The following is a 20765-nucleotide window of genomic DNA, read 5'->3' as shown; positions in this document are numbered from 1 at the left end:
ATAAAGTATTAACAGTGCTGGAGTAGGGAATTCTACAAGTGTATCATCTTCTACCAAAAGTGGTTAGCATGCCCCCTCTTGGAAGTACATCTCCTCCAGTTTTCACCTATTCTCCATTTGCTATTCTTAAACTGCTGGATCAACTCAAACACATCACTGAATACTCAAAGAATATTTGCTGTATCTATTGTGTCTCCTACAGAGAATCCAACTGGTTCATCTTCAGTATCACCACAGAAGTCAGATCCAATTTACCACACATTCCTCCATTTAAAATATCCTGTCTTTGTAATAATTACGCCGTGTCCTATCTGGTTCCCCTATGTTCTTCTGTCCTCCAGTATCACAAATATCCAGGTAGCCAGCTAAGTGCCTGCACAAATGACAGACTGCACTAAAAGAACTCCACTGACACCTTCCAGCAAGCAAAGGTCCATGTATTGACCAGCACTAGGCTATAGGAAAGATCATTCAAGTGGAAGACACTGTCTCCATCCATGGTAGGAATTGTAACACTGCTATAAGAGCACTTCAAAGGCAGAGGTTATCATCTCACTGGTTTTCAAATATGTTTTCCTTCATCCATGTAAATACATGTTATCTTTTTCCACTCTCTGCTCTATCCACCTATAGGAGATACTACACTCCTACATCCTATGCCCTAGTAGTCTGTGCTAATAACCCCAGCAGTTAACTTGAACATGTCATGTGGAAAGCCCAGACTTAATAAGAAGAAGGGTCTCAAGGAACATTTGTGGAAACAGTCCTTCCACCTTTAGAAAGCCTTCAAGCATTGTCTTCTAAACAACATTCCACCAACAAAAAATTCCTCATTTTGCTGATTAATAAATGGAAACTGGAACTGAATGGTGGCACCTAGAATAAATCCAGGGGAACTACCAGTACAATAGTTTACTTCACTGTGGGCCCTCTCTACTTGCCACCATACTTAGAATGTATTCCAAGGCAAGTTCTCCTTTTGAACTTTGGCCCAGCTGTCTAATCACCTATGAGACATAACTCTGGCTTACTATGTTGGAGTCACTGTATAAATTGCTAACATCTTCTCTGCGATGTTCTCTGATGGAGCCTTAGAGAGATTCCTAAATCCAGTTTGAGATTCCTGAAGCATTGGTCAGTTCCTCCTTTCACCATCACCTTCAACGAATGCAACAGAACAGATCTGAATAAGGTACTTACAAACTTTTAAACTTTAATAACTTAAAAGAGCAAAAGAAATAATCAGTTAAAATTACTTGAAAGTTAAGTGTATTAACATTTATAATAATTATTACACAATTTCTATATTGTGTTATAGATCCTGATTGGTCAAAAGAAATCATGAGGTAAATTATGTATATGGATAACAAACTTAAGACTATAAGAAATTTAAAGAAAACATTGCCCTTTGGAACTATTTACAAATTTTTAAATCATATTAAATCTTAAAATTTTTTTTTTTTTTTTTTTGGAGACAGAGTCTCACTCTGTCGCCCAGGCTGGAGTGCAGTGGCGCGATCGGCTCACTGCAAGCTCCGCCTCCCGGGTTCACGCCATTCTCCGGCCTCAGCCTCCCGAGTAGCTGGGACTACAGGCGCCGCCACCTCGCCCGGCTAATGATTTTTTTGTATTTTTAGTAGAGACGAGGTTTCACCTCGTTAGCCAGGATGGTCTCGATCTCCTGACCTCGTGATCCGCCCGTCTCGGCCTCCCAAAGTGCTGGGATTACAGGCTTGAGCCACCGCGCCCGGCCAAATCTTAAAATTTTTTAACGTACCAAATGCCTCAAGTTTTATAATTTATTATATAAACAACTTGATACATTTACTTATTCATTTATTAAACATTTAACAGAGTAAATGTCATTTTTCAGTAGTCTGAAAAAGAACGAGGATTCTGATGTTTGGGAGGTTTTTTGCTTTCCATTAAAACAATAGTGGTTGCAAAGCTATCCCTTATTTTAAGAAAAGCAATAAAAATGTAAAGATCTGCAAAATTAGAAAGCAGAAAACGAATTTATTCTAAATATTCTGAAACATCAATCTTTAGTAATTAAATGTGTGAAACTAGAGCCATCTACTGGTTGAAGTGTGATGTTACACAACCCAACTGCTGGACTATTAAAGCTGGGAGCCTTAGTTGTAGGGATTTAAATGGGGATGCACATGGGCAAAAATCATCTGGTCTAGGACACTGGTTCAAAGGTTTAATAAAATACTCTCTTTTTATCAGGAAACCCAACATGTGTAACAAGGTAGGATCCCCCTGTAAAAGCCCCGGTAAGGGGCCTCCAACCCTGACCCTCAATGAAAGGAGTGACTGAACTAATTAGCCTGAGAAGCAGAGACCAGGCCAATGAAAAACAAGCCATGAGAGGTAGCTTGGGCAAACAACTGTGGTTTGGAAGGAGGCACAAAGAAGGAACAGCATTAGCAACACTGTCTCTTACCCATCTTTCCCCTGAAGACATCTTAGACACACAATGCACAAAGGACAATGATCAATGGTCACAGAGAAATGAAGAATAGGAGTAGGCACCTGAAAGCCTACAAACCTCTTTTCACAGGGACAGAGCTTATGTGCTCATTTGATTCCAAACTTAAGAAAATACTAGTGTAAGTTCCCTGAAAATGAGAAATAAAAAAATAACACATCTGCTTTTTTACCACAAGCCGGTAAGAACTCAGTTTCTAGGTCCGGTGGGCTTTCACCAGCCAAGTCCTGGACGGTTCTAGTCTTGGAAACAAAAGCCCAGTTTCAGGTCCCAGCCTCCTCCCTTCAAAAGGGCATGGATGTCCATAGAATCGAGGCAAGAAATAGAGCTCTCCAAGATTCCTCTCTGAGGCAGAAACCCCCAGCCTGGACAGCAGCTTGTCAGCTAGGCTTGGGGTGACAGGCTGCAGCAAAGTCCCAAAGACTCGCAAACATTCCAAGGCCACATGAAGCACAGTACCCAGCCAGGGAGCATCCACTGGGCTCTCCCAGTTCAGCTTCCATGGTGCATGCCTTTGGACAAAACCATTAGTTTGCCGGACACAGCTGGACACGGCCTCTAGAGCCTTATATATCTGAAAGTTATCATAGTGGTCTGCTACCTGCTTTGGCAAAGTGGCCACTGAGCTCACCAGAGCATAATCCTCTGCCTGAGCACGAACTGATGGCCCCACCAACCCTGGCTCACTGGGGAAGCAGGTAGTGCAGAAGGCTGGGTAGGTCTCAGAAGGATTTATTCTTTTGGCAGTGCATCGGTTCAAGAGACCTCCCAAGGCATCTGCCAACTCGGAGTTCAGCAACTTAACCACCTTTTCATCATAGTAGTCACAGTCCCAGTTGGGGACGCCCTGCCGCAGGAGAAAGTAGCGGAAGCCATCCACAGTATAGCGGTTAAGGCAAGTCCTAGGATCCACCACGTTGCCCAAGCTCTTGGACATCTTTTGGCCACAGACTGTCCAGTGGGAATGGACATAGATGCGCTGTGGCGGGCTCATGCCGGCCCCTAAGAGGAAGGCAGGCCAATAGATGGCATGGAATTTGAGAATGTCCTTACCTATGATATGAGAGGTGGCCGGCCACCAAGATTTGAACTCAGCATTTGGGTAGCCAATTACAGTGAGGTAGTTGACCAGGGCATCCAGCCATACATAGATGGTCTGCGAATCATCCCCGGGCACCGGAATGCCCCAGTGCAAGTGGCTACTTCTGCGAGACACGGACAGGTCGGGCAGCTCCTCGTCCAGCCACTGAAGAACTACGTGATGAAATGGTTCGGGGGTGATCGCCTGAGGGTTGCCCCGTAGCCACCGCTGGAGTGGCTCCCGGAACTGGGAAAGCCTGAAAATGTAGTTTTCTTCCTTGGTCCAGGAGACTGGATGCCCGCTCTCAAGAGATACAGGAAACGAATCCCCCAATGGGCCCAGCTGCCGTGTGACCTTGGCCTCAGGCAGGAAGCACTCGTCGGAGGCGCAATACCAACCTTCATAGACGCCCTTGTAGAGCAGACCGCGGGACTTAAGCACCCCCCAGAAGTGCTGCACAGCCACCCGGTGCCGGGCCTCCGTGGTGCGGATGAAATCAGTGCAGGAGATACCGGCTTCCTGGAAAAGCTGCTGGAAATGCTTGGAGACTCGGTCGCATAGCTCGGTCGGGGCCAGGCCCGCAGTAGCTGCTGCCTGCTGAATCTTGAGCCCGTGCTCGTCGGTACCAGTAGAGAATCGCGTGGCGGCCGTGCTGGGACCTCGGAGGCGACGGTGGCGGCTTAGGGCGTCCGCCAGTAGTGCCGAGTACAGGTGCCCGATGTGCGGCGCCGCGTTGACGTAGAAAATGGGTGTAGTGAAGTAGGCGCGCGCATCACGAGCATCATCGCGGGCACTGAGGGAGCCCGAAGTGTAGTAGCGTGGGCCGAAGTCCTCCAGGAGAGAGACCCTACTAGCCCCCGTGCGTCCTAGCAGCCGGAGGACAGACTTTCGCAGCATGGTGCAAACCGGCCGCAAGCGGAGGAGGCGGTGTTTTGACAGCACGTGTGAGAGGCGCATGCGCAGCCGGGTCGCGCCGCAGCTTCCGACCGGAAAACCAGTGAAACTCGGCCCCGAGCGCGGGCCTTCAACGCCCTCCCCGCCCCGCCCCTCCCCGCCCCACCCGCGCCTGCGCCCTCCGCAGGCCCAAAGCCGCGGCGCCGAAGGGCCCCAACGGACTGCGGCTTGCCAGAAAAATAGCTCAGAGTCGCCGGGTTTAGGAGAGGCTATGAAAGAAGACGAACCTCTTTGCCTTTGCATAACATGCTGTGTTTCCTGCTTTGGATTGTAATTTTATATTTATGAATGTTTCCCCCTCTAGGCTCAGCTGCTTGTAGGCAAGAGTTTTTATTCAGCCGTTTGCCTAAACCCGGTCCGTGGATGGCATACTGCAAGACAGAGTATATGGCTCTGCACATGCCCAGTCAATATCACAAACGTCATCTAAATTTTATCTCAGAGCCTAAATCAATCTGGAAGGGAGGGAGAGAGAAAAAAGATGAAAAATCATTACCTACAGCACTTGAGAGAAGGATAAGAACTGAGAATGGAAGAGAAGTCTTTAAACAGTTTTTGTTGAATCAACAAAAATAGATTTGTGATCTGCCAAGTTCTTGCCAAAGTTTATTGAGATCCAGGAAAGTGGAGTGCAATATGCTGTCACTGTTCACATAAAGAATAATTTTCGAATTTATTTCTCAAAAATAGCTAATTTTTCTAATGGTCTTTAAGTTCTTCTAAAATAGTGTTTCTCAAGTTTGCTTTTAGTAATGGAACCCTAGAATTTTTTTTAGGGAAGGAAACCTCAGGAGCCCAGAATTGAATTAATGTTAATCCCTGGTTCATAACACACTCTCATTTTTTATCTTTTTTTTTTCCTTTAATTTAAGTAGCATATACATTTAATAATAAAATGGAGCAGCTGTGAACCTACAACCCACTCTAAGAACAACAAATGGTTTCAGAGTGTGGTCCCCAGAGCAGCAGAACTAGCAGCACCTGGAACTTCTTTCGGTATGTATATGCTTAGGCCCCATCCCCCACCTACTGAATCAGAAAACTCTGAGGGTAGGGCCCAGTAATTTAGATATTAAGGTGATTCTGAGGCACATTAAAGTTTGAGAAACACTGAACTAGAAAATTACCAGTGATTTAGATCTGTCTGCTCCCTTCTCGTACTGTCCTCCTCCCTGAGGTGGTCATTGTTCTGAATTTTGTTCCTGCACATGCGTGTTATCACATACATAGTATGTCTAAGTAACATTGTTTAATTTTTCTTATTTTTATTTAAATATTCTAAAAAGGATATAATACTACATGTAGTCTTCAACTTGCCTTTTTGTTCAACATTTTGTTGCTATATTAATCCATGTTGTTGCATGTAACTGCATTCATATGTTCTTAATACATGTAATTCATTTTGCTGTATAATAACCTTTGAACACATATAGTAACTTGGATCTGATTTCTGTAGTGATATGGTGAAACGTGGGCCAATCGAATTCTGTATAAGAGATACAAAAAGTAACTTTGGACACTCAGTTGATGTGCTCTTATTTAATCCAGCAGTTTAAGAATGACCTACAACCATCTGGTCTTCAACAAAGTTGATAAAAATAAGCAATGGGCAAAAGACTCCCTATTCAATAAATGGTGCTTGGATAACTAGCTAGCCATATACAGAAAATGAAACAGGACCCCTTTCCTATACCATATACAAAAATCAACTCAAAATGGATTAAAGACTTAAATGTAAAACCTAAAACTAAAAACCTTGGAAGGCAACCTAGGAAATACCATTCTGGACATAGGACCTGGCAGAAGGTCCTATGCAATTGCTTTTGAGGATGCCAACAGCAATTGCAACAAAAACAAAAATTGACAAATGGGACCTAATTAAACTAAAGAGTTTCCACATTGCAAAATAAACTATCAATGGAGTAAGCAGACAATCTACAGAATGGGAGAAAATATTTTCAAACTATGAATCCAAGACAGCTCTAATACCCAGAATCTATAAGGAATTTAAACAAATCGATAAGCAGAAAACAACCTCATCAAAAAGGCAAAGGACATAAATAGACACTTCTCAAAAGAATATATACATGTGGCCAACACGTATATAAAAAATGCTTAACATCACTCATCATTACAGAAATGCAAATCAAAACCACACTGCGATACCATCTCACACCAGGCAGAATGAATATTATTAAAAAGTCAAGAAACAACAGATGCTGGCAAGTTTGCAGAGAAAAGGAACATATATACACTGCTGGTGGGAATGTAAATTACTTCAGCCATTATAGAAAGCAGTTTGGTGATTTCTCAAAGAACACAAACCATAATTATGATTTGACTCGGCAATCCCATTATTGAGTATATATCCAAAGGAGTATAAATCATTCTACTGTAAAAAAAAAAAAAAAAAAAAAATTCCACTCCCATGTTTATTGCAGCACTGTTCACAATAGCAAAGACACGGAATCTTCCCTAAATGCCCATCAACAGTAGACTAAATAAAGAAAAGGTGGTACATATACACCATGGAATACTATGCAACCATAAAAAAGAACAAGATCATGTCCTTTACAGCAACGTGGGTGGAGCTGGACGCCATTATCCTAAGTTAACCAACACAGGAACAGAAAACCAAATATCATATGTTCTCACTTATAAGTAGGAGCAAAACATTGAGTACATATGGACACAAAGAAGGAAACAGCAGACTCTGGGGCCTACTTGAGGGTGGAGGAAGAAAGGAGAGTGAGGACTGAAAAACCGCCTATCAGGTACTATGCTTTTTACCTGGGTGGAGAAATAATCTGTACACCAAACTGCCATGACACACAATTTACCTATGTAACAAACAGGCACATGTACCCTGAACCTAATACAAGTTTTTTTAAAAAATGGCAAGTGAGGCCGGGCGCGGTGGCTCAAGCCTGTAATCCCAGCACTTTGGGAGGCCGAGACGGGCGGATCACGAGGTCAGGAGATCGAGACCATCCTGGCTAACATGGTGAAACCCCGTCTCTACTAAAAAATACAAAAAACTAGCCGGGCGCGGTGGCGGGCGCCTGTAGTCCCAGCTACTCGGAAGGCTGAGGCAGGAGAATGGCGTGAACCCGGGAGGCGGAGCTTGCAGTGAGCTGAGATCCGGCCACTGCACTCCAGCCTGGGCAGCAAAGCGAGACTCCGTCTCAAAAAAAAAAAAAAAAATGGCAAGTGAACATAGGTAAAACCTGAAACTGAAAGGTATATACAGCGCCCTCCAGAACAGGCAGATAAATTGAAGCTAAGTGTCTGAGAAACCAGGTTATTCAGAAATTCTTGCTATTTTTTTTTCCTTTTCCATTGAAGTAGTGCCTCAGCATACAAGTGTGCTATTTTTCCTCCCATTAAAAAAAAAAAAAAAAAAAAAAACTCAACCTCCATTACTGCACCATTTCTTTCCTTCCCTTTAGAGCAGAATGCCTTAAAAGAAATGGCCATTGATACACACTTCAGTGATTCAAGTTTTGGCTCTTAGAAACAATACTACTATTAACACTGTTGTATATGTCTCCTGGTGCCTATATGCTAACGTTTCTGTTGGATATATACATGGGAATGAAATTGCTGGATCATAGAGAGTATGAGTGTTCCATTTTTCAAAATAATGCCAAGTTATTTTCCAATGGTTAAACAAATTTACACTCTGCTCAGCAATATACCCTTGAATAGATCTCTCCAATACTTGGTATTGTCTGTGTTAATTGTTGTCAGATAGGTGTAAAGTATCGTCTCACTAGTGTTTATTTATAACAACAGTATTCACAATAGACAAAAGGTGGAAATAGCCCACATGTCCATCATCTGATGAATGGATAAACAAATGTGATATATCTATACGATGGACTATTACTCAGCAATAAAAAAGAATAAAGTGGGAGAGGGAAGATGGTGGTCAGGAGACAGGGCTGATGTGCAGCTCCCACTTGGGTGAACAGAACAGTTTGGGGAGATTCATACCATGAACTTTTGCTCCAGCAACCACTTCAGGAGCATATCAGGAAAACCAAAACAAATCACAGATCCTTTAAAATAACTGGCAGGCCACTACAAATTCCCACAAGACAGGTGAAAAACTCTGGTGCTGTCTCAAAAACACCAACTCCCGGCTAGAGGTCAACCAACTCAGGACATTACAGCAACTCATGGCAGAACAACCCTGTTCCAAGGAAGGAGAAAACAACAGCTAATTCCACTGCCTGCAACATCCTGGCTAACCAGTGGTTCTGAATCTGTTCAGGTGACAGCTTCACTGCTGGCATAACCAGCATTTGAGAAAGCAGGCACACGAAACATATCTACAACCAAGGACTCACAGAGTCTATGTCACTCCCCTACCATCTCTACCAGAACAGGTGCTGGTATCCACAACTGGGAGACCTAAAGATGAATTGCATCACAGGACTCTTCACAGACATTCCGCAGCACCAGCCTAGAGCCTAGTAGCACCACTGGATGGCTAGACCCAGAAGAGCAATAACAATCAGTCTGCAGTATGGCTCACCAGACCCCCATCTTTAGGGAAAGGGGGAGTGCACCACATCAAGGGATCACCCCATGGGACAAAAGAATCTGAGCAGCAGCCCTTGAGTTTCAGATTGTTCCACTGAAATAGTCTACCCAAATGAGCAAGAATCAGAAAAGTAATTCTGGTGTTATGACAAAACAAGTTTCCATAACACCCCCAAAAGACCACACTAGCTCCCAGCAATGGATCCAAACCAAGAGGAAATCTCTGAATTGCCAGATGAAAAATTCAGAAGGATGATTATTAAGCTACTCGAAAACATACTAGAGAAAGAAAATTTAAAAAACAATACAGAGTGTGGATGAAAAATGCTCCAGAGAAATAGATATCATAAAGAAAAACTATCACAACATCTGAAAATGAAAGACACATTTAGAGAAATACAAAATGCACTTGAAAGTTTCAACAATAGAATCAAACAAGTAGAAGAAGAACTTCAGAGCTCAAAGACAACGCTTTTGAATTAACCCAATCAGACAAGGACAAAGAAAAAAGAATTTTTAAAAAAATGAACAGGCCTGACACAGCTGGGATTACTCAGCACTTTGGGAGGCCGAGGCAGGCAGATTGCCTGAGGTCAGGAGTTCGAGGCCAGTCTGGCCAATATGGTGAAACCCCGTCTCTACCAAAAATACAAAAAAATTAGCCGGGTGTGGTGGCGTGCACCTGTAATCCCAGCTACTCGGAAAGGTGAGGCAGGGGAATTGCTTGAACCAGGGAGGAGGAGGTTGTGGTGAGCCGAGATCGGGCACTGCACTCCAGCCTAGGTGACAGAGCGAGACTCCGTCTCTAAAAAAAAAAAAAGAACAAGACCTCCAAGAAAGTTGGGACTATGTTAAGCAGCCAAATCTAAGAATAATTGGTGTTCCTGAGGAAGAAGAGAAATCTAAGAGTTTGGAAAACATATTTGAGGGAATAGTCAAGGAAAACTTCCCTGACCTCACTAGAGATCTAGACATCCAAATACAAGAAACTCTAAGAACATCTGGGAAATTCATCACAAAAAGATCATCACCCAGGCACGTAGTCATCAGGTTATCTAAAGTCAAGACAAAAGAAAGAATGTTAAGAGCTATGAGGCAAAAGCATTAGGTAACCTATAAAGGAAAACCTATGAGATTAACAACAGGTTTTTCAGCAGAAACCTTACAAGCCAGAAGGGACCGGGTTTGTCTTTAGCCTCCTGAAACAAAATAATTACCAGCCAAGCATTTTGTATCTAGCAAAACAAAGCTTCATAAATGAAGGAAAAATAAAGTATTTTTTAGCAAAAAAAAAAAAAATGCCGAGAGAATTCACCACTACCAAGTCAGCACTACAAGAATTGCTAAAAGGAGTTCTAAATCTTGAAACACAACTTTGAAATACACCAAAATAGAAACTCCTTAAAGCATAAATCTCACAGGGCCTATAAACCAATAACACAATGGAAAACAAAAAACAAGGTATGTAGGCAACAACTAGCACTATGAATAAAACAGCACCTCACATCTCAGTACTAACGTTGAATGTAAATGGCCTAAACACGCTACTTAAAATTTACAGAATGGCTCAAGGATCTAGAACTAGAAATACCATTTGACCCAGCCATCTATTACTGGGTATATACCCAAAGGATTATAAATCATGCTGCTATAAAGACACATGCACATGTATGTTTATTGTGGCACTATTCACAATAGCAAAGACTTGGAACCAACCCAAATGTTCATCAACGATAGACTGGATTAAGAAAATGGGGCACATATACACCATGGAATACTATGCAGCCATAAAAAAGGATGAGTTCCTGTCCTTTGTAGGGACATGGATGAAGCTGGAAACCATCATTCTGAGCAAACTATCGTAAGGACAGAAAACCAAACACCACATGTTCTCACTCATAGGTGAGAATTGAACAAGGAGAACACTTGGACACAGAGCAGGGAACATCACACACCGGGGCCTGTCATGGTGTGGGGGAAGGGGGAAGGGATAGCATTAGGAGACATACCTAATGTAAATGACAAGTTAATGGGTGCAGCACACCAACATGGCACATGTATACATATGTGAAAAACCTGCACATTGTGCACATGTACCCTAGAACTTAAAGTATATTAACTTTTTTAAACTATTTTAAATAATTTTTAACAGCTTTAAATAATCTAGTATATGCCAATACATAAATAATAATATTTCAAGTTTTTTTGTTTTTTTTTTTTTGAGACGGAGTCTCGCTCTGTTGCCCAGGCTAGGGTGCAGTGGCCGGATCTCAGCTCACTGCAAGCTCCGCCTCCCAGGTTTACGCCATTCTCCTGCCTCAGCCTCCCGAGTAGCTGGGACTACAGGCACCTGCCACCTCACCCGGCAAGTTTTTTGTTTTGTTTTGTTTTTTTACTAGCGACAGGGTTTCACCATGTTAGCCAGGATGGTCTCGATAACATTTCAAGTTTAAAAAAATTTGCAGAATGGCAGAATGGATAAAAATCCACCAAACAAGTGTCTACTGTCTTCAAGATATTCACCTAATGCATGAGGACTCACAAACATCTAAGAGAAAGTAGTGGAAAAAGATATTCCATGTAAAGGGAAACTAAAAGTGAGTAGGAGTAGTTATTCTTACATCAGACAAAACAAATTTTAAAGCAGCAACAGTTTAAAAAGATAAAGAAGGACGTTATATAATGATTTAAAAAATCAGTCCAACAGGAAAATAGCACAATCCTAAATATATATGTACCTAACATGGGAGGTCCCAAATTTATAAAACAATTATTACTAGACGTACAAAATGAATAGATGGCAACACAATAATAGTGGGGATTTCAGTACTCCACTAACAGCACTATACAGGTCATCAAGACAGAAAATCAACAAAGAAACAATGGACTTAAGCTGTACCCTAGAACAAATGCACTTATCAGATATTTATAGAACATTCTACCCAACAACTGCAGAATATACACTCTTTTCATCAGCACATAGAACATTCTCCAAGATAGACCATATGATAGGCCACAAAACAAATATCAATAAATTTTTAAAAATTGAAATTATATCAAGTACCCTCTCAGACCACAGTGGAATAAAACTGGAAATCACTGAATGGTAATAGGGACACAACTTATCAAAGCCTCTGGGATACAGTAAAAGTGGTAGGAGGAAAGTTCATAGCATTAAATGCCTACATCAAAAAAACAGAAGAGCACAAATAATCTAAGGCCACACTTTAAGAAACTAGAAAAACAAGAACAAACCAAACCCAAACCCAGCAGAAGAAAAGAAACAACAAAGATCACAGCAGAACCAAATGAAATTGAAACCATAAAACAATACAAAAGATAAATGAAGCAAAAAGTTGGTTCTTTGAAAAGATAAAAAAAAATTAATAGACCATCAGCAAAGTTAACCAAGAAAAGAAAGATAATAATAAGCTTAATTAGAAATGAAACAGGAGATATTACAACTGATACCACAGAAATACAAAAGATCACTCAAGGCTACTATGAACACCTTTACACACACAAACTAGAAAATCTAGAGGAGACAGACAAACTCCTGGAAATATACAACCCTCCTAGATTAAACTAGGAAGAAATAGAAACTGAACAGACCAATAACAAGTAGCAAGATTGAAATAGTAATTTTTAAAATTGCCAACAAAAAAAAAATGTCCAAGAGCAGATGGATTCACAGCTGAATTCTCTCAGGCATTCAAAAAGAATATACCAACCTTACTTAAACTATTCCAAAAGATAAAGAGGGAATTCTCCCTAAATAGTTCTGTGAAGCCAGTATCACCCGAACACCAAAACCAGGAAAGGACATAATAAAAGAATAGAACATTACCGACCAATATCCTTGAAGTACATAGACGCAAAAATCCTCAACAAAATACTAGCTAACCAAATCCAACAAATACTAGCTAACCAAATCCAACACTAGCTAGCCGAATATCAAAAAGATGATCCACCATGATCAAGTGGGTTTCATACCAGGGATGCAGGAATGGTTTAACATATGCAAGTCAATAAATGTGATACATCACATAAATGGAATTAAAAACAAACATCATATGATCATCTTAATAGATGCATAAAAAGCATTTGACAAAATCCAGCATTGCCTTATCATTAAAACCCTCAGCAAAATCAGCATACCGCAAGGTAATAAAAGGTATCTATGACAAACCCTGTAATCCCAGCACTTTGAGAAGCTAAGGCAGGTGGATCACTTGCAGCCAGGAGTTCGAGACCAGCCTGGCCAACGTGGCGAAACCCCATCTCTACTAAAAATACGAAAAAAATTAGCTGAGCATGGTGGCTCCTGCCTGTAGTCCCAGCTACTCAGGAGGCAGAGGCACGAGAATTGCTTGAACCTAGGAGGCAGAGGTTCAGCGAACTGAGATCGCACCACTGCACTCCAACCTGGGCCACAGAGTGAGTCTCAGCCAAAAAATAAAAATAAAATAAAATAAAAAACAATAAAAAAGAACCAAGACACAAAAAGCCACATACTGTATGATTCCATTATATGAAATATCCAGAACAGGCAAATGTATAGAGACGGGAAGTGGGTAAGTGGTTCCCAGGGGCTCTGGGAAAATTGGAATGGAGAGTGAATGCTTAATTGGTAATGGGGTTTCTTCTTGGGATGATGAAAAGTTCTGGAGCTAGATGGTGGCGTTCATTGTACAACATTGTGAATGCACTTAATGCCATTGAATTGTACACTTCAAAATGCGCAAGGTGGTAAGTTTTATACAGTATTATTTATACTTTGCCATAACTTTTTAAAATGTTACCTTACTATGGTTTGGATTTACATTTCTCCAAATACAATTGAAGTTGCGCATCTCCTCATATATACTTGAACTATATATGTTACTTTGCCTGTGACATGCCTATTTATATTTTGTGCCTGTTTTTCTATTGGCTTGTCTTTTTCTTTACTTATTTGCAGGAGTTCTTTACATACTTTTTCTCTCTGCATTTTTTAGATTTATTTTTTAAATTGGCACAACTGTACATAATTATGAGGTACATAGTCATGTTTCAATACATATAATTTATAGTGATAAGATCAGAGTATTTAGCATACGTCATCCCAAACATTTATCATCTATTTGTGTTGGGAACATTCAGTGTCTTCTCTTCCAGTTACTTGAAAAATATATATAATGTGTCATTGTTAACTAAAGTAACACTACAGTGCTATAGAATACTGGAACTTATTCCCCCTATCTAGCTGAAATTTTGTATCTTTTAACTAATCTCTCTTTATCACCCCCACTTCCTTCTACCCTTCTCAACCTCTAGTAACCTCTGTTCCACTCTTCTATGAGATCAACTACACTGGATTCCACATATGAGCGAGCTCATATGGTATTTGTCTTTCTGTGTCTGGTTTATTTCACTTAACATAATGTCCTCCAGATTCTTATGTGTTGCCACAAATAACAGGATTTCATTCTCTTTTATGACTGAATAGTATTCGCGTGTGTGTGTGAGCACGCTCACACATTTTCTTTATCGATTCATCCACTGAAAGACACTTAAATTGCTTCCATGTCTTGTCTATTGTGATTACTGCTACAATATACATGGGGGTGCCAATATTTCTTTGACACACTGACATTCTTTCTTCTGGATAAATATCTAGTAATGGGATTGCTGGATACAATTCCTTTATTAGTTGATAATTTGCAAGTATCACCCACCAATTTGTATCTTGCCTTTTCACATTAAGGAGTCTTAATGAATAGAAGCCTTAATTATATTTATTAAATTTTATTTTATGGTTATCATTTTTACCTTAAAAGCACTCTTGTACTCTAAGCCAGAATAAATAACCACATTTGCACATAAAAGTGTAAAATTTTTGCTTTTTATCCTAAGCAAAAAGAACAAAGTTGGAGGCATCATGCTACCTGACTTCAAACTATACTACAAGACTACAGTAACCAAAACAGCATGATACTGGTACCAAAACTGAGATATAGACCACTGGAACAGAACAGAGACCTCAGAAATAACACCACACATCTACAACCATCAGATCTTCAACAAACCTGACAAAAACAAGCAATGGGGAAAGGATTCCATGTTTAATAAATGGTGCTGGGAAAACTGGCTAGCCATATGCAGAAAACATAAACTGGACCCCTTCCTTACACCTTACACAAAAATTAACTCAAGGTGGATTAAAGACTTAAATGTAAAACTCAAAACCATAAAAACCCTAGAAGAAAACCTAGGCAATACCATTCAGGACATAGGCATGGGCAAATACTTCATGACTAAAACACCAAAAGCAATTGCAACAAAAGCCAAAATTGACAAATGGGATCTAATTAAACTAGAGAACTTCTGCACATCAAAAGCATGAACAGGCAACCTATAGAATGGGAGAAAATTTTTGCAATCTATCCATCTGGCAAAGGTCTAATATCCAAAATCTACAAGAAACTTAAACAAATTTGCTAGAAAAAAACAAACATCCCCATCAAAAAGTGGGTGAAGGATATGAACAGACACTTCTCGAAAGAAGACATTTATGCAGCCAACAAACATATGAAGAAAAGCTCATTATCACTGCTCATTAGAGAAAGGCAAGTCAAAACCACAATGAGATACTATCTCACACCAGTTAGAAAGGCAATGATTAAAAAGTCAGGAAACAACAGATGCTGGCAACGCTGTGGAGAAATAGGAACGCCTTTACACTGTTGGTAGAAGTGTAAATTAGTTCAACCATTGTGGAATACAGTGTGGCGATTCCTCCAGGTTCTAGAACCAGAAATACCAGTTGACTCAGCAATCCCATTACCGGGTATATACCCAAAGGATTATAAATCATTCTACTAAAGACACATGCACACGTATGTCTATTGCAGCACTATTTACAATAGCAAAGACTTGGAACCAACCCAAATGCCTATCAATGATAGACTGGATAAAGAAAATGTGGCACATATTAGGCAGCTATACAAAAGAATGTGTTCATGTCCTTTGCAGGGACGTGGATGAAGCTGGAAACCATCATTCTCAGCAAACTAGCACAGGAACAGAAAACCAAGCACTGCATTTTCTCACTCATAAGTGTGAGTTGAACAATGAGAACACTTGGACACAGAGGGGGAACATCACACACCAGGGCCTGTCGGGGGATGGGGGCAAGAAGAGGGAGAGCATTAGGAGAAATACCTAAGGCACGTGGGGCTTAAAACCTAGAAGACAGGTTGGTAGGTGCAGCAAACTACCATGGCACATGTATACCTGTGTAACAAACCTGCACAGTCCACATGCATCCCAGAACTTAAAGTAAAATTTTAAAAAGTAAAGAAAAAAAGAAAAAGAAATTTTTTTAAATTGCTTTCGATGTTTAAGTTCTTTATATATAACTGAAACTTTTTTATATAACAGGAGGTAGGGATCCAATATTTCCTCATATGGATAACTAGTTGTCTCAGTTCCATTTCTCCACTGACCTACCACGCCACCTTCATCATATATTACATTTTCATGTGCCACATCTATTTCTAGGCTCTTTGTTGTATTGGCTAATTTATCTATGCATTGCTAAAAACACTATTTTAATTAATGTAGTTTTATACTAAATTTTAACATATGAAAAACTTGTCTGTCCTCCTTATCCTTCTTCAGAAGAATCTTAGCCATTTTTTGCCCTTTTATCTTCCACATAACTGTTAAAATCAACTTGACAAGTTCCCTGCAAAAGACCTGATGGGTTTAGGTCACCATTGCATTAAACGTATAGCTCAATGATAGGTGTCAAGGGCTGGGGGAGGTTGACATATTTACTATGTTAAGGGTTCCTAAAAATGACTATGAATATATACCCATTTACTTAAATCTCCTTTAATGCTGGTCAGTAAGGCTTTATGATTGTCTACATATAAGTCTGGCTTAGTATTTTGATGGATTTATTCCTAGTTTATTTCTAATGTAAATGGTGTCATGTTCTGATAGTTAGGGCTTTTACATTCTTTGTTACTGGTGTATAACACTGATCAAAACTAGGCTGTTCTGTTTGAAGAAAGGATGGAGGGAAACCCAGAGCCTGCCTGCTTGGCCTCCCCTCATGATCAAACCCCCTCTCTTCACCAAAGCTGGCACCTCTTTGGAACCAAAGAGTTCTGCCATACACAGTTTGAAAACACTGCTCCAGAAGACTAAATAGTTAAGAATAGTCAGTAACTTTTTAAAATATATATATTTTTTTTGTAACTTCTGGACATTGAAAAATTATAAACCCATAAACATTTTGAAGTGTGTATTGCTGAAAAGCCAGATTATAGAACAAAATTAAAAGTCAAAATACAAATCATAGTTTATCTAAACCATAAAGTATGTGATAAATGTATCATTTCTAAACATTAAACAAAGAATGGCTTTTTCAATAAGTGATGTTTTTCAATAAGTCATTAACATCTTGGGACACTTGACTACATGATGAAACAGTAAGTAGTTAAAACTCAGCATTGGTCTGCTAGCTTGTGAATTCTGCAGAGCATAAAATGTGGCTTTTTCATCTTTGTGTCCAGGTAGTGCCTTACATATACAGTAGACACTCCATAAATACTTGAGTTGTTGAATTTACTTCTTTGAGAAGGGATATCCAAGATAGACTACATTTAAAAGTTACTATTGTGCAAGTTTTCTCTGTAGGGAATGGGTTGGATGATACATAATTAACTCTTAGAAGCACTGTGCCTTTGGTAAACTCAGGTGATCCAAAGTTGCCTAGAAGCTATCAGAATATTATGCTATGTTTTCTTTTCTCTTCTTTTTTTTTTGTTTGAGATGGTGTTTCCCTCTTGTTGCCCAAGCTGGAGTGCAATAGCGCGCTCTCAGCTTACCACAACCTCCGCCTCCCAGGTTCAAGCGATTTTCCTGCCTCAGCCTCCTGAGTAGCTGGGATTACAGGCATGTGCCACCATGCCCGGCACTGGTACATTTTGTATTTTTAATAGAGACGGTTTCTCCATGTTGGTCAGGCTGGTCTGAAACTCCCGACCTCAGATGATCCGCCCACCTTGGCCTCCCAAAGTGCAGGGATTACAGGTGTGAGCCACCATGCCTGGCCTATGCTACATTTTCATAAATTTCCTTCATTCATTCAAGGACTAAGGGAGTCCATACTAGAGCACAGGCAAGAATTGATAATACATCTCCATCATACCTAGCCACGTACAAACCTGCACTTGGGGAAACCCTATTTACAATACAGAACTGAAAGCTGTCCCTGAAATCTGCCATTGGCAGCAAACAAATATAATTCATTACAGAAAATATGACCAGAATTAGAAGACATTTATTCCAAAATTGTATCCTAATTATTGTTAGTATTTAATATATGATAAGCCTGAGGAAACATCATTGATAAAAGGTTCTCTATGGAAACAAATGTGGTTGTGACAGTTGGATATCAGGCTGGAAGAGAAATGACTTGGATCTATAGCTTATCCTTTATATTACCATTGCCAGATGAATCAGAGTTAAAGCAGTAAGGAGGAATGAATAAGTGGACCATAGAGTTTTTAGGACAGTGAAACTACTCTGTGTAGCACTACAATGATGAATACATGTCATTATACATTTGTCAAAACTCATAGAATGTATACCTGGAGTGAACCCTAATGTCAGCTATGGACTTTGGGAGATAATGATGTGCCAATGTAAGTTCATCGATTGTAACAAACATGCCACTCTGGTGGGATGGTGATAGTGGGGGAAGCTGTGCACGTAGGAAAATGGAGCAGATGGGAATTATCTGCTTTCTGTTCAATTTTGCTGTGAACCTAAAACTGCTCTAAAAAAATTAAGTGTATTAATTTTTAAAAAACTAACAAAAAACAGAAAACAATATTTGTTCCAGAAAGAGAAACATACTACTGAAGAGCTGTAGATTATTCTTTAGGACACAAAGGAGAGGCAGAAAAAAAAATTTGTGTGTGTGAGAAACAGAGCCTCACTCTGTTGCCCAGGCTGGAGTGCAGTGGCGCCATCTCGGTTCACTGCAACCTCCGCTTCCCAGGTTCAAGCAATTCTCATGCCTCAGCCTCCTGAGTAGCTGAGACTATAAGCATGCACCACCACACCTGACTAATTTTTGTATTTTTTTTAGCGCAGATGGGGTTTTACCATGTTGGCCAGGATGGTCTGGAACTCCTGACCTCAAGTGATCTGCCCACCTCGGCCTCCCAAAGTACTGGATTATAGGCGTGAGCCACCACACCCATCAGAGAAAAATTTTTGAATGAAAGTGTTTTTATGTAAATATATAGGCATAAAAGATATAGGCAAAATATGTAGTAACAACTGATAAAAGCTTAAAATATATAAGATTGATACCTTAAACAGTTTTATGGCCAACCACAAATTTAGGTAAGTAAAACACGTGAGTTATTTAGTCATTAGAATGCATTTTCTCTGCTTATTGCTTCCTAATTGATTTTCTTGTCTTGAACTCCTAGCCTCAAGTGATCCCCCTGCCTTGGCCTCCCAAAGTGCTGGGATTACAGGTATGAACGACTGCACCCATTCTCTAACTGGTTTCTTGTATGTAAACTACTTGACCATTTATGAAGTAGAATCTAAGTATTTAGAAAATAATCCAAAGTGAGGAAAAAAGTAACCCTTACAAAAATCCTCACAGTAAAAGTTTGAAAATGACCAAAATGTTACTTGGTAAGCATTGTATTAATGCAGTGAAATCCCATATAATTGTTATAATAGCAGGAATGTGTGCCATATTGATAAATGAAAATGTTTTTAAAATATCATTAAGTCTAATAAAATTTTATTTTGTTAGAATTTGGAGGAGAAAATTACTTAAGTGATTGTTCAATTATGAACTTAAGGAACTATAGTTCTTTTTTACTAAAGGTAAAAATAATTCCTTAAGGACCTACTGATGTACCACATTCGTTCAGTCATCAGCTCTCTACTGGACTATTGCATTGACCCTCTTGACTGGTTTTCATTCTTGCTCTAAGTAAAACCATCTTCCTGAAATCAGCCACAGTAACCAATCTAAAAGGCAAACTGATGTCACTTGCCTGCTTCGGACTCCTCACTTGATTATTTGACTCATCTTTGTTGCCTACAAAATAAAGTCCAAATTCCCTTTTGTATGGTATACAAAGTTCATTACAGCTTACCCCTTGCCTCCCTTACAGCTTAGTCTTTTCTCACATTTTATGTTCTAGTAATTGTCAACTGTTTCATCTTCCTTCGACATGCCATACTCTTTCATGATTCCATGATTTTGCTCATGCTTTTCTCTTCTCCTGGCACAGGCTACCCACCTTCCTTTATCATCTTAAAAATATTTATCCTTGATGACAACTCAGACATCATCCTCCAGGCTGAGTTAGAGGCCCCATCTTGAGTTTCTGTAGCATCTTTTACATACTTTTATTGCAGCATCTACCAAATTACACTGAAATCATCTGCATATAAGTCTGTATTCCCCATTACACTATAAGTTTCTTTAGGGCAGAGGCCATGTTTAATTATCTTGTGTACCAGCACCTAGTTCAGTGGCTGGAATATAGCATGCATTTAATAAATATAATGGGTACTTAAATAATCTTCCAGGCACTTCAGGAGATGCTAGTGACCTTCAAAGATACCATTTCTGCCATACAGGACCTCACAGCCCAC

At 40.1% G+C, this 20765-nt stretch overlaps 1 protein-coding gene across 1 annotated transcript; it reads right to left on the bottom strand.

Moving 5' to 3' along the window:
• Window positions 1–1788: 1788 nt before the first annotated feature.
• On the bottom strand, window positions 1789–4566 carry MARS2 (methionyl-tRNA synthetase 2, mitochondrial). Its single transcript, XM_025404795.1, has one exon. It carries the CDS (start codon window positions 4530–4532, stop codon window positions 2691–2693), a length of 1842 nt encoding a protein of 613 aa, XP_025260580.1. The 5' UTR covers window positions 4533–4566; the 3' UTR covers window positions 1789–2690.
• Between the last annotated feature and the right edge of the window lie 16199 nt (window positions 4567–20765).

This window comes from Theropithecus gelada, chromosome 12, assembly GCF_003255815.1.
Source record: "Theropithecus gelada isolate Dixy chromosome 12, Tgel_1.0, whole genome shotgun sequence".
Lineage (NCBI taxonomy): Eukaryota > Metazoa > Chordata > Mammalia > Primates > Cercopithecidae > Theropithecus > Theropithecus gelada.
This window is presented reverse-complemented; position numbering and strand designations above follow the sequence as displayed.